Here is a 13,003-nt window from a genome sequence, read left to right as displayed (position 1 = left end):
ATTTACCACTGGTGGACTCCAATCCAATTGAAGAAACATCTCAAGTATGATCAATGGAAAATCCACCTGAGCTCATTTTTGAATACTTCAAATCAAATCAAATCAAATGTTATTTGTCACATACACATGGTTAGCAGATGTTAATGCGAGTGTAGCGAAATGCTTGTGCTTCTAGTTCCGACAATGCATTAATAACCAACAAGTAATCTAGCTAACAATTCTAAAACTACTACCTTATAGACACAAGTGTAAGGGGATAAAGAATATGTACATAAAGATATATGAATGAGTGATGGTACAGAGCGGCATAGGCAAGATACAGTAGATGGTATTGAGTACAGTATATACATATGAGATGAGTATGTAAACAAAGTGGCATAGTTAAAGTGGCTAGTGATACATGTAATACATAAAGATGCAGTAGATGATATAGAGTACAGTATATACGTATACATATGAGATGAATAATGTAGGGTATGTAAACATTATATTAGGTAGCATTGTTTAAAGTGGCTAGTGATATATTTTACATAATTTCCCATCAATTCCCATGATTAAAGTGGCTGGAGTTGAGTCAGTGTGTTGGCAGCAGCCACTCAATGTTAGTGGTGGCTGTTTGACAGTCTGATGGCCTTGAGATAGAAGCTGTTTTTCAGTCTCTCGGTCCCAGCTTTGATGCACCTGTACTGACCTCGCCTTCTGGATGATAGCGGGGTGAACAGGCAGTGGCTCGGGTGGTTGTTGTCCTTGATGATCTTTATGGCCTTCCTGTGACATCGGGTGGTGTAGGTGTCCTGGAGGGCAGGTAGTTTGCCCCCGGTGATGCGTTGTGCAGACCTCACTACCCTCTGGAGAGCCTTACGGTTGTGGGCGGAGCAGTTGCCGTACCAGGTGGTGATACAGCCCGACAGGATGCTCTCGATTGTGCATCTGTAGAAGTTTGTGAGTGGTTTTGGTGACAAGCCGAATTTCTTCAGCCTCCTGAGGTTGAAGAGGCGCTGCTGCGCCTTCTTCACGATGCTGTCTGTGTGGGTGGACCAATTCAGTTTGTCTGTGATGTGTACGCCGAGGAACTTAAAACTTACTACCCTCTCCACTACTGTTCCATCGATGTGGATAGGGGGGTGTTCCCTCTGCTGTTTCCTGAAGTCCACAATCATCTCCTTAGTTTTGTTGACGTTGAGTGTGAGGTTATTTTCCTGACACCACACTCCGAGGGCCCTCACCTCCTCCCTGTAGGCCGTCTCATCGTTGTTGGTAATCAAGCCTACCACTGTCGTGTCGTCCGCAAACTTAATGATTGAGTTGGAGGCGTGCGTGGCCACGCAGTCGTGGGTGAACAGGGAGTACAGGAAAGGGCTCAGAACGCACCCTTGTGGGGCCCCAGTGTTGAGGATCAGCGGGTTGGAGATGTTGTTGCCTACCCTCACCACCTGGGGGCGGCCCGTCAGGAAGTCCAGTACCCAGTTGCACAGGGCGGGGTCGAGACCCAGGGTCTCGAGCTTGATGACGAGCTTGGAGGGCACTATGGTGTTAAATGCTGAGCTGTAGTCGATGAACAGCATTCTCACATAGGTATTCCTCTTGTCCAGATGGGTTAGGGCAGTGTGCAGTGTGGTTGAGATTGCATCGTCTTTGGACCTATTTGGGCGTTAAGCAAATTGGAGTGGGTCTAGGGTGTCAGGTAGGGTGGAGGTGATATGGTCCTTGACTAGTCTCTCAAAGCACTTCATGATGACGGAAGTGAGTGCTACGGGGCGGTAGATGTTTAGCTCAGTTACCTTAGCTATCTTGGGAACAGGAACAATGGTGGCCCTCTTGAAGCATGTGGGAACAACAGACTGGGATAGGGATTGATTGAATATGTTCGTAAACACACCAGCCAGCTGGTCTGCGCATGCTCTGAGGGCGCGGCTGGGGATGCCGTCTGGGCCTGCAGCCTTGCGAGGGTTGACACGTTTAAATGTTTTCCTCACGTCGGCTGCAGTGAAGGAGAGTCCGCATGTTTTGGTTGCGGGCCGTGTCAGTGGCACTGTATTGTCCTCAAAGCGGGCAAAAAAGTTATTTAGTCTGCCTGGGAGCAAGACATGCTGGTCCGTGATGGGGCTGGTTTTCTTTTTGTAATCCGTGATTGACTGTAGACCCTGCCACATACCTCTTGTGTCTGAGCCGTTGAATTGAGATTCTACTTTGTCTCTATACTGACGCTTAGCTTGTTTGATTGCCTTGCAGAGGGAATAGCTACACTGTTTGTATTCGGTCATGTTTCCGGTCACCTTGCCCTGATTAAAAGCAGTGGTTCGCGCTTTCAGTTTCACGCGATTGCTGCCATCAATCCACGGTTTCTGGTTTGGGAATGTTTTAATCGTTGCTATGGGAACGACATCTTCAACGCACGTTCTAATGAACTCGCTCACCGAATCAGCGTATTCGTCAATGTTGTTGTTTGATGCAATACGAAACATTTCCCAGTCCACGTGATGGAAGCAGTGTTGGAGTGTGGAATCAGATTGGTCGGACCAGCGTTGAACAGACCTCAGCGCGGGAGCTTCTTGTTTTAGTTTCTGTGTGTAGGCAGGGATCAACAAAATGGAGTCGTGGTCAGCTTTTCCGAAAGGAGAGCAGGGCAGGGCCTTATATGCGTCGCGGAAAGTTAGAATAGCAATGATCCAAGGTTTTTCCAGCCCTGGTTGGACAATCGATATGCTGATACAATTTAGGGAGTCTTGTTTTCAGATTAGCCTTGTTAAAATCCCCAGCTACAATGAATGCAGCATCAGGATATATGGATTCCAGTTTGCAAAGAGTCAAATAAAGTTTGTTCAGAGCCATCGATGTGTCTGCTTGGGGGGGAATATATACGGCTGTGATTATAATCGAAGAGAATTCCCTTGGTAGATAATGCGGTCGACATTTGATTGTGAGGAATTCTAAATCAGGTGAACAGAAGGACTTGAGTTCCTGTATGTTGTTGTGGCCACACCACGTCTCGTTAACCATGAAGCATACGCCCCTGCCCCTCTTCTTACCAGAAAGATGTTTGTTTCTGTCGGCGCGATGCGTGGAGAAACCAGCTGGCTGCACCGACTCCGATAGCATCTCTCCAGTGAGCCATGTTTCCTTGAAGCAAAGAACGTTACAGTCTCTGATGTCCCTCTGGAATGCTACCCTTGCTCGGATTTCATCAACCTTGTTGTCAAGAGACTGGACATTGGCGAGAAGAATGCTAGGGAGTGGTGCACGATGTGCCCGTCTCCGGAGTCTGACCAGAAGACCGCTTCGTTTCCCCCTTTTACGAAGTCGTTTTTTGGGTCGCCGGCTGGGATCCATTCCGTTGTCCTGGGTGAAAGGCAGAACACAGGATCCGCTTCGCGAAAGTCATATTCCTGGTCGTACTGATGGTGAGTTGACGCTGCTCTTATATTCAGTAGTTCCTCCCGACTGTATGTCATGAAACCTAAGATGACCTGGGGTACCAAAGTAAGAAATAACACGTAAAAAAACAAAAAACTGCATAGTTTCCTAGGAACGCGAAGCGAGGCGGCCATCTCTGTCGGCGCCGGAAGTTGTGTATACTTGTGTACATAAGGATGTTTTCTATTTGTAATAAATCTGCAAAAATGTCTAAAAACCTGTTTTTGCTTTGTCATGATGGGGTATTGTATGTAGATTGCTGAGGACATTTAAAAACGTAACAAAATGTGGAAAATGTCAAGGGGTCTGAATACTTTCCGAATGCACTATAAACAAATGATGAAAAGAAAGATACAAATCAAATCAAAAGATTCTATTTCAAAGGACTACCAATAATTTCTATTTACCCCAAACAAAACAAGCACAGTTCATTGATCATTTTGAGATTGACCACCCTTTTTTTTTAGCATAATCAACATTTCCCGCATATCATGTTTGCAAACTTAACCAATCAACTCACTATTACCACATAAAACAGTCAAATCATCACAATATTATCTCATAAAACTGACCGATCACCGCACTAGAAAAGAGGGCTTGCAATTTCAACCAATCACAGCACCTTTACCACATAATAGAGTTTAATCAAGCCACATGTTAACAAACTCTTTCCCTCGTCAGCAATTTTTTTGATAAATTGGACAAGATCATTGCATATTGCCATGCAAAATGTCAGATTTACCACAGCAAAACCTTTAAAAAAAAATGCAAATACCACAAAAAATCACACCAAAATCCTGGAGGAACTAATAACCAGAGATATTGTCCTCTGGAAGACAATACAGTAATAATAAACCTCTGTGTTGCTTTTACACCAGGATGCTCTTAAGTCTGCTAATACAGATCAAATCAAATCAAATCAAATCAAATTTTATTTGTCACATACACATGGTTAGCAGATGTTAATGCGAGTGTAGCGAAATGCTTGTGCTTCTAGTTCCGACAATGCAGTAATAACGAGCAAGTAATCTAACTAACAATTCCAAAAAAAACTACTGTCATACACAGTGTAAGGGGATAAAGAATATGTACATAAGGATATATGAATGAGTGATGGTACAGAGCAGCATAGGCAAGATACAGTAGATGATATCGAGTACAGTATGTATATACATATGAGATAAGTATGTAAACCAAGTGGCATAGTTAAAGTGGCTAGTGATACATGTATTACATAAGGATGCAGTCGATGATATAGAGTACAGTATCAACGTATGCATATGAGATGAACAATGTAGGGTAAGTAACATTATATAAGGTAGCATTGTTTAAAGTGGCTAGTGATATATTTACATCATTTCCCATCAATTCCCATGATTAAAGTGGCTGGAGTAGAGTCAGTGTCATTGACAGTGTGTTGGCAGTAGCCACTCAATGTTAGTGGTGGCTGTTTAACAGTCTGATGGCCTTGAGATAGAAGCTGTTTTTCAGTCTCTCGGTCCCAGCTTTGATGCACCTGTACTGACCTCGCCTTCTGGATGGCAGCGGGGTGAACAGGCAGTGGCTCGGGTGGTTGATGTCCTTGATGATCTTTATGGCCTTCCTGTAGCATCGGGTGGTGTAGGTGTCCTGGAGGGCAGGTAGTTTGCCCCCGGTGATGCGTTGTGCAGACCTCACTACCCTCTGGAGAGCCTTACGGTTGAGGGCGGTGCAGTTGCCATACCAGGTGGTGATACAGCCCGCCAGGATGCTCTCAATTGTGCATCTGTAGAAGTTTGTGAGTGCTTTTGGTGACAAGCCGAATTTCTTCAGCCTCCTGAGGTTGAAGAGGCGCTGCTGCGCCTTCCTCACGATGCTGTCTGTGTGAGTGGACCAATTCAGTTTGTCTGTGATGTGTATGCCGAGGAACTTAAAACTTGCTACCCTCTCCACTACTGTTCCATCGATGTGGATGGGGGTGTTCCCTCTGCTGTTTCCTGAAGTCCACAATCATCTCCTTAGTTTTGTTGACGTTGAGTGTGAGGTTATTTTCCTGACACCACACTCCGAGGGCCCTCACCTCCTCCCTGTAGGCCGTCTCGTCGTTGTTGGTAATCAAGCCTACCACTGTTGTGTCGTCCGCAAACTTGATGATTGAGTTGGAGGCGTGCATGGCCACGCAGTCGTGGGTGAACAGGGAGTACAGGAGAGGGCTCAGAACGCACCCTTGTGGGGCCCCAGTGTTGAGGATCAGCGGGGAGGAGATGTTGTATGATCTGTGTGTGTGTGTGTGTGTGTGTGTGTGTGTGTGTGTGTGTGTGTGTGTGTGTGTGTGTGTGTGTGTGTGTGTGTGTGTGTGTGTGTGTGTGTGTGTGTGTGTGTGTGTCAAATAAAGTAAATAAAGTAAAGTAAATAAATAAATAAAGTAAAATTGTATTGATTGCGTACACATATATTTTAAAGAATGTTATCGCAGGTGAAGTGAAATGCTTATGTTTCTAGCTAGAGCAGTGCAGTAATACCTGACAATAAAAAACAATACACACAAATCCCCAAAAATACAAATAAAGAAATTAAGAAATATCAGAACGAGGAATGTCAGAGTCCTGAGTATAAATATACTGTATATAATGGTGTGTATAGACATTATGAACAGCATATGAATAGAAGGATGTGTACGGCAGTAGTTATATAGCACGAGCCTTGAATAGAATACAGTATATACATATGATATACTGTATTGTGCGTGCTTGTGTGCTGCACGACGCCCAGTAGTCTTGAAAATGCAACCATGGCAACCCACAGTAGAGACAAATGCTAAACGAACATTTGTGGCAGTTTTGGTGGAGGGGCCTGCTGCTCTCCTTTCACCAGGGAGAGATGGTGAATGGTCCGGTGGTGGATTCCCTACTTGCCAAACAGTGAGTGGGTGGTTTTATGTGAGCCCTGAGACTGGGGATGTGCGTCACACATGCCTGCCAGCCTGACTACCTGGGACAGCAATGAGATGCTATGTAATCATAGAGGGAGTCTGATTTGTGTCGGGAAGGCTTTGATTGGACTCAATATAACCCCTGTCATTCACACATTCAGCTGGAAGGAAATGTGTATCTTGTTATATTTGCGGTAAGAGGTGGACTGCTGTTATTCTGCAGAATAAGAAAGATGTAGGATGTTTGGAGGAAAACAACAATAGATCCTCCCTTAATCCTCCCTCAGCAAAAAAAATAACTACATTTGAATCTCATTTACAATGTTTGACATTCATATTTGAAATCCCGGTGTAATAATGTATCAATCTGAAGTGTAGACTACTAATACTAGGTATAGGGATATCACATGGCACTAGGGATGATATGTGTGTGTTGTGTGTTTGTATGTTGTGGCGGATGAATCTGAATTAGGTTGGGTAACATAGATAAATAAGATGTTTTATTTACATAATATGCTTATGTGAGATACTTGTCATTAGAATGTCTCCTTTTGGACTATAGTGTTGGCAGTTGCACTTTTCCCTTCTCAGCTAGGGCTCAGTCATTTGGGGCCCAGAGTGAGGAGAGGTCAGACTTCTCTTTTACATGTCTCTGGTGCTATGCAGAATATCAGAAAGGGAAGAGGACAGGATGGAACATTGTCTTCATATGTGAATGTATCTGTTAAACCATGTGAAGGGATGCCGTGATTAAGGGGGAACCAATAAATTGACTCCACAATGTCTGTGCACAAGTCATCCCCTCAGTGATCTTGCCCAGGAATGGGGAGAAGAGGGGTTTTACTTGAGATGGGAGTAGATATAGTTGACCTTATACCTTGGATGAGGTAATGTTTTTGGTACTATGAAGTACCAGGAACGAGATTAGAACCTCGTTTTAGAGACCAAACTGAGCGATAATTTATAGCGAATGCAATCTGGCTAAGGGATACTCCTTTCTCAAGAAAAAGGCCCTTTGTGAAGAGTTCCTAAGATCTGTGGTTCGTCATGTAAGTTGAGAGGGGTGTATCTTTGCTATAAAAGATCTCAGTTGCATTATGTTGGGACTCTCAAAAATTCATTAGAGATAGTGAATTGTTGAAAGTTACAGGGCTATGGTAAAGCTCATATTATTAAAGATGAAGTTTAAGTATAACTCTGACTGGTGTGTGGTTTGTAACTCTTCTCATTTGGTAATACAGGAAATTGCCACGACAATGTGTATGTATGTTTCTCTATGTGTGTGTGTGTGTGTGTGTCTTAGATAAATGTCACCAACCTGCCTCTGTCCTGAATCTTGCCTCTGCCATTGACCCGACATAAATTGAAAGACCTGTCTGTGGAATCAATGTGAGATAAAGTACATATTGAAGCTGTAACCCTGACTTATGGCCCAGTCATTTCCGAATCACTAGCAGATAATTCAATTAAATTTGACTGCATTGAATAATCCAAATATGCCTCTCCTCACCAAAATGGCCAACTTTCCTGACCAATATGGCTGCTTATATTGTCCAATATGGATTCCTCACCTCACCAATATGGCTGTCTCTCCTCACCAATATGGCCGCCTCTCCTCACCAATATATATATCAACTGTTCTTTCTCCTCCAGAGGCCTAACTCCAGCACAGAGCTGAGCAACATGCTGCTCCCTCGCCAGGTATCCAGACAAGAGCACGCACGCAGGGACCGAGCTCTGAGCGCCGCCAGCTACCTCACCGATGCCTTGGAGGGTAAGGTCCTCTGTCCTCTGCTGTTCGCCCCACTGCCTCATTGAGGGGCAAATTGTGTGAGCCCAGGAGCTCCTCTTATCTGCTGTTTACCCCTCTATGAGGATTGAGGCTGACGGTGTCCTCAAATGTGCACGGGCCGTGCCTATGGACTAGATTGAGGGTGACTGTGCAGCAGAAGCCACAGTGCAAAGTTACACCGACAGATAAAAACATTAGCAGAGTCATGATCACACATTAGGCTCTACCACCTCATCGTCAGTGACTTGCTATCAATCTTCATCAAACTCCCTCATTACACATGCATACACCCAAGCTAGGCCCCACCCACATCTGGCAAAGGCATACTGTGATAACCTCCCTGAAGAAAATCTACTCCTTTACCCCCTCCCCCCCTCCTAGAACTGGAGGAGTCGCATCAGAAGTGCCACCCCTGCTGGTATGAGTTTGCCCACAAGTACCTGATCTGGGAAAGCAGTCCACGTTGGCTTCGGTTGAAGGCGCTGGTCAAGGTGATGGTGATGGATCCCTTCCTGGACCTAGCCATTACCATCTGCATCGTGCTCAACACCCTGTTCATGGCCATGGAGCACTACCCCATGACTGACGAATTCAACGGCATGCTGTCCATAGGCAACCTGGTAAGTGGAGAGGAGAGGGCACAAAGGAAACTCTTGGAGAAACATTTTTGTGTACATTTTTACCCACCATTTTTGTTAGAGGACCACGGAAGTTTAGGGCCTAGAGGTTTACCCTAGTCAGGTCAGTTACTCAGAGAAAAAAAAACTCTTGGCTCCACTATTGTCCTAACTAACTGTGCTATTTTGTTATTTTTTTCACATTATTTGTAACTGATTTTGTACATAATGTTGTTGCTACCGTCTCTTATGACCAAAAAGAGCTTCTGGACATTAGAACAGCGATTACTCACCTCGAACTGGACAAAGATTTTTTTTCTTTAATGAGTCTGACGCAATGGATATGCTGCTTTGTCAAGACAAGGCCCAAATCCCCGTCATCCGCAGGAAGATAAGATGGAGAAAAAGGGGAAGGAGGGCAACGTGCCTTGTAAGAATTTGCAGACGAGTAGGTAAACCACCACTACCCTCTGTATTACTGGCCAACGTGCAATCATTGGGGAACAAACTGGACGATCTATGATTAAGACTATCCTACCAACAGGACATTAAAAACTGTAATATCATATGTTTCACCTAGACGTGGCTAAACAACAACACTGATAATATAGAGTTGGCTGGCTTCTCCGTGCATCGGCAGGACAGAGCAACTACATCTGGTAAGACAAGGGCGGGGGTGTCTGTCTATTGTCAAGAACTGCTGGTGCGTGATGTCTAATATTAAAGAAGTCTTGAGGTATTGCTCGCCTGAGGTAGAATACCTCATGATAAGCTGTAGACCACATTATATACTAATAGAGTTCTTATCTTTATTATTTGTAGCTGTCTCTTTACCACGACAAACAGATACTGGCACCAAGATCGCACTCAACCAGCTGTGTAAGGCCATAAGCAACCAAGAAAATGCTCATCCAAAATCAACGCTCCTAGTGGCCGGGGACTTTAATGCAGGCAAACTTAAATTTGACCTTATTTCTACCAGCATGCAACCAGAGGAAGAAAACTCTAGACCACCTTTACTCCACACACAGAGATGCATACAAGGCTCTCCCTCGTCCTCCAATTGGCAAATCTGTCCATAATTATATCCTCCTGATTCCAAGCAAAAACTAAAGCAGGAAGTACCAGTGACTAACACTTAATACAGAAGTGGTCCAATTTTTATTTTATTTTACTAGGCAAGTCAGTTAAGAACAATTTCTTCTTTTCAATGACAGCCTAGGAACAGTGGGTTAACTGCCTGTTCAGGGGCAGAACGACAGATTTGTACCTTGTCAGCTCGGGGATTTGAACTTGCAACCTTTCGGTTACTAATCCAACGCTCTAACCACTAGGCTACCCTGCCGCCCCCGAAGTGGTCCGATGACGCGGATGCTAAGCGAGCACAGAATGGAATATGTTCTGGGATTCATCCAATGCCATTGAGGAGTATACCACCTCAGTAACTGGCTTCATCAATAAGTGATTCGACAAGGTCGTCCCCACAGTGACCATACGTACATATCCCAACCAGAAACCATGGATTACAGACAACATCCGCACTGAGAGAAAGCCCAAAGCTGCAGCTTTCAAGGAGCAGGACACTAATCCCTACGCTTATAAGAAATCCCTCTATTCCTTCAGACGAACCATCAAACAGGCAAAGCGTCAATACAGAACTAAGATTGAATCGTACTACATCGGCTCTGATGCTCATCACATGTGGCAGGGCTTGAAACTATTAAGAACTACAAACAGAGACCCAGCCACGAGCTGCCCAGTGACACGAGCCTACCAGACAAACAAAATGCCTTTTATGCTTGCTTCGAGGCAAGCAACACTGAAGCATGCATGAGAGCACAAGCTGTTCAGGACAACTGTGTGATCACGCTCTCCATAGCTGATGTGTGCAAGACCTTTAAACAGGTCAACATTCACAAAGCCGTGGGGTCAGACAGATTACCAGGACGTGCACTCAAAACATGCGCTGACCAACTGACAAGTGTCTTCAGTGACATTTTCAACCTCTCTCTGACCGAGTCTGTAATACCTACATGTTTCAAGCAGACCAACATAGTTCCCAAGAATGCCTTGGTAACCTGCCTAAATGACTACCACCCGTAGCACTCACATCTGTAGCCATGAAGTGCTTTGAAAGGCTGGTCATGACTCACATCAACACCGTCATGCCGGAAACACTAGACCCACTATAATTCGCATACCGCCCCAACAGATCCACAGATGACGCAATCTCAATCGCACTCCACGCTGCCCTTCCCCACCTGGACAAAAGGAACACCTATGAGAGAATGCTGTTCATTGACAGCTCAGCATTCAACACCATAGTACCCACAAAGCTCATCACAAAGATAAGAACCCTGGGACTAAACACTCCCTCTGCAACTGGATCCTGGATTTCCTGATGGACCGCCCCCAGGTGGTAAGGGTAGGCAACAACACATCTGTCAACAACACATCTGGGATAAGTGCTTATTCCCCTCCAGTAATCCCTATTCACCCACAACTGTGGGCCAAGCACAACTCCAACACCATTGTTAAGTTTGCTGACGAGTGTTAGGCCTGAACACTGACAACGATGAGACCGCCTATAGGGAGGAGGTCAGAACTATCATGGTCCAAACACACCAAGACAGCTGTGAAGAGAGTACGACAACACTTTTTCCCCCTCAGGAGACTGAAAAGATTTGGCATGGGTCCCCAGATCCTCAAAAAGTTCTACAGCTGCACCATCGAGAGCATGCTGACCGGTTGCATCACCGCCTGGTATGGCAACTGCTCGGCATCTGACTGTAAGGCGCTTCAGAGGGTAGTGTGTACGGCCCAGTATATCACTGGGGCCGAGCTTCCTGACATCCAGGACCTATATTAGTCGGTGTCAGAGGAAGGCCCAAAGACTCCAGTCACCCAAGTCATAGACTGTTCTCTCTGTTCTTCCGCACGGCAAGTGGTAGTGGAGCGCCAAGTCTAGAACCAAAAGGCACCTTAACAGAGACTACTGAACAATTCATCAAATGGCCGTCCGGACTATTTGCATTGCTGCTACTCGCTGTTTATTATCTATGCATAGTCACTTTACAAAAATTACCTCGACTAACCTGTACCCCCGCACACTGACCCAGTACCGGTACCCCCTGTACATAGCCTCGTTATTGTTATGTAATTTTCTTGTGTTATTTTTAGATTAAAAAATATATATATATTTTGGAAATATTTTCTAACTCTATTTCTTATACTGCATTGTTGGTTAAGGGCTTGGAAGTAAGCATTTCACGGTAAGGTCTACATCTTCAGCGCATGTGACAAATAAAATTTGACTTGATTTGATATTGTCACTGAGATTCACACCCAAACCTAAATGAACCCCAAGCCTCTACCGCTTATGCACTTGTGGAGACCTGAGAGGAATAGTTAGGTACAAGTAGTATGTTAGTAGCATCTGATTGGCTGACTGATTGGCTCACTGAATTTTCACAGTATCAAACCTCCATAGGGCGTAGGGGCTAATAACCGTGAAATGACCTTTTAATCACACATCAACAGACATCATTCACAACAATGAGTTTACAATCACATTATGAAGTCAATATGGTGTTTCGATTCATTACAATTCACTGGAACCAGTTATGTGTGTTTGTATGATATATGCTGGTTCTCTATAGTGCTGGGTATGGGCCCTGGTCTGAAGTCCAGCACTATATAGGGAATAGGGTGCCTTTTGGGACACAGCCATGGTATTGTTGGTGTTATGTAATTGGTTGTGTGGTACCAGGAGTAGTCCAACAAGGAAGTCATTTCAGGCCAACGGTGTCAAAATCAATAGAGTTTTCTTCCACATGGCTGGCCACTGTGTGCTACAGTGGACAATCTGGCTGGTGTGTGTGTGTGTATGTATGTGCATGTGTGTCCACAGCAGATACAGTTGAAGTGGGAAGTTTACATATACCTTGGCCAAATACAATTCAACTCAGTTTTTCACAATTCCTGACATTTAATCCTAGTAAAAATTCCCTGTTTTAGGTCAGTTAGGATCACCACTTTATTTCAAGAATGAGAAATGTCAGAAAAATAGTATAAATAATTATTTATTACAGCTTTTATTTCTTTCATCACATTCTCAGTGGGTCAGAAGTTTACATACACTCAATTAGTATTTGGTAGCATTGCCTTAAATTGTTTAACTTGTGTCAAACGTTTCGGGTAGCCTCCTACAATAAGTGTGGTGAATTTTGACCCATTCCTCCTTATAGAGCTGGTGTAACTGAGTCAGGT

General features: G+C 44.5%; 1 protein-coding gene across 2 annotated transcripts in view; it reads left to right on the top strand.

Moving 5' to 3' along the window:
- Positions 1 to 13,003, top strand: part of LOC112232686 (sodium channel protein type 4 subunit alpha-like) — a 216,767-nt gene that overhangs the window by 96,151 nt on the left and 107,613 nt on the right. For both annotated transcript variants that reach the window (XM_042298800.1, XM_042298799.1), the window contains exons 13-14: positions 7,979 to 8,099; positions 8,499 to 8,737. In XM_042298800.1, coding sequence (XP_042154734.1) covers positions 7,979 to 8,099; positions 8,499 to 8,737 — 360 coding nt within the window. The remainder of the gene's footprint in view (positions 1 to 7,978; positions 8,100 to 8,498; positions 8,738 to 13,003) is intronic.

The sequence above is a fragment of the Oncorhynchus tshawytscha genome, linkage group LG16, assembly GCF_018296145.1.
Source record: "Oncorhynchus tshawytscha isolate Ot180627B linkage group LG16, Otsh_v2.0, whole genome shotgun sequence".
Taxonomy (NCBI): domain Eukaryota; kingdom Metazoa; phylum Chordata; class Actinopteri; order Salmoniformes; family Salmonidae; genus Oncorhynchus; species Oncorhynchus tshawytscha.
This window is presented reverse-complemented; position numbering and strand designations above follow the sequence as displayed.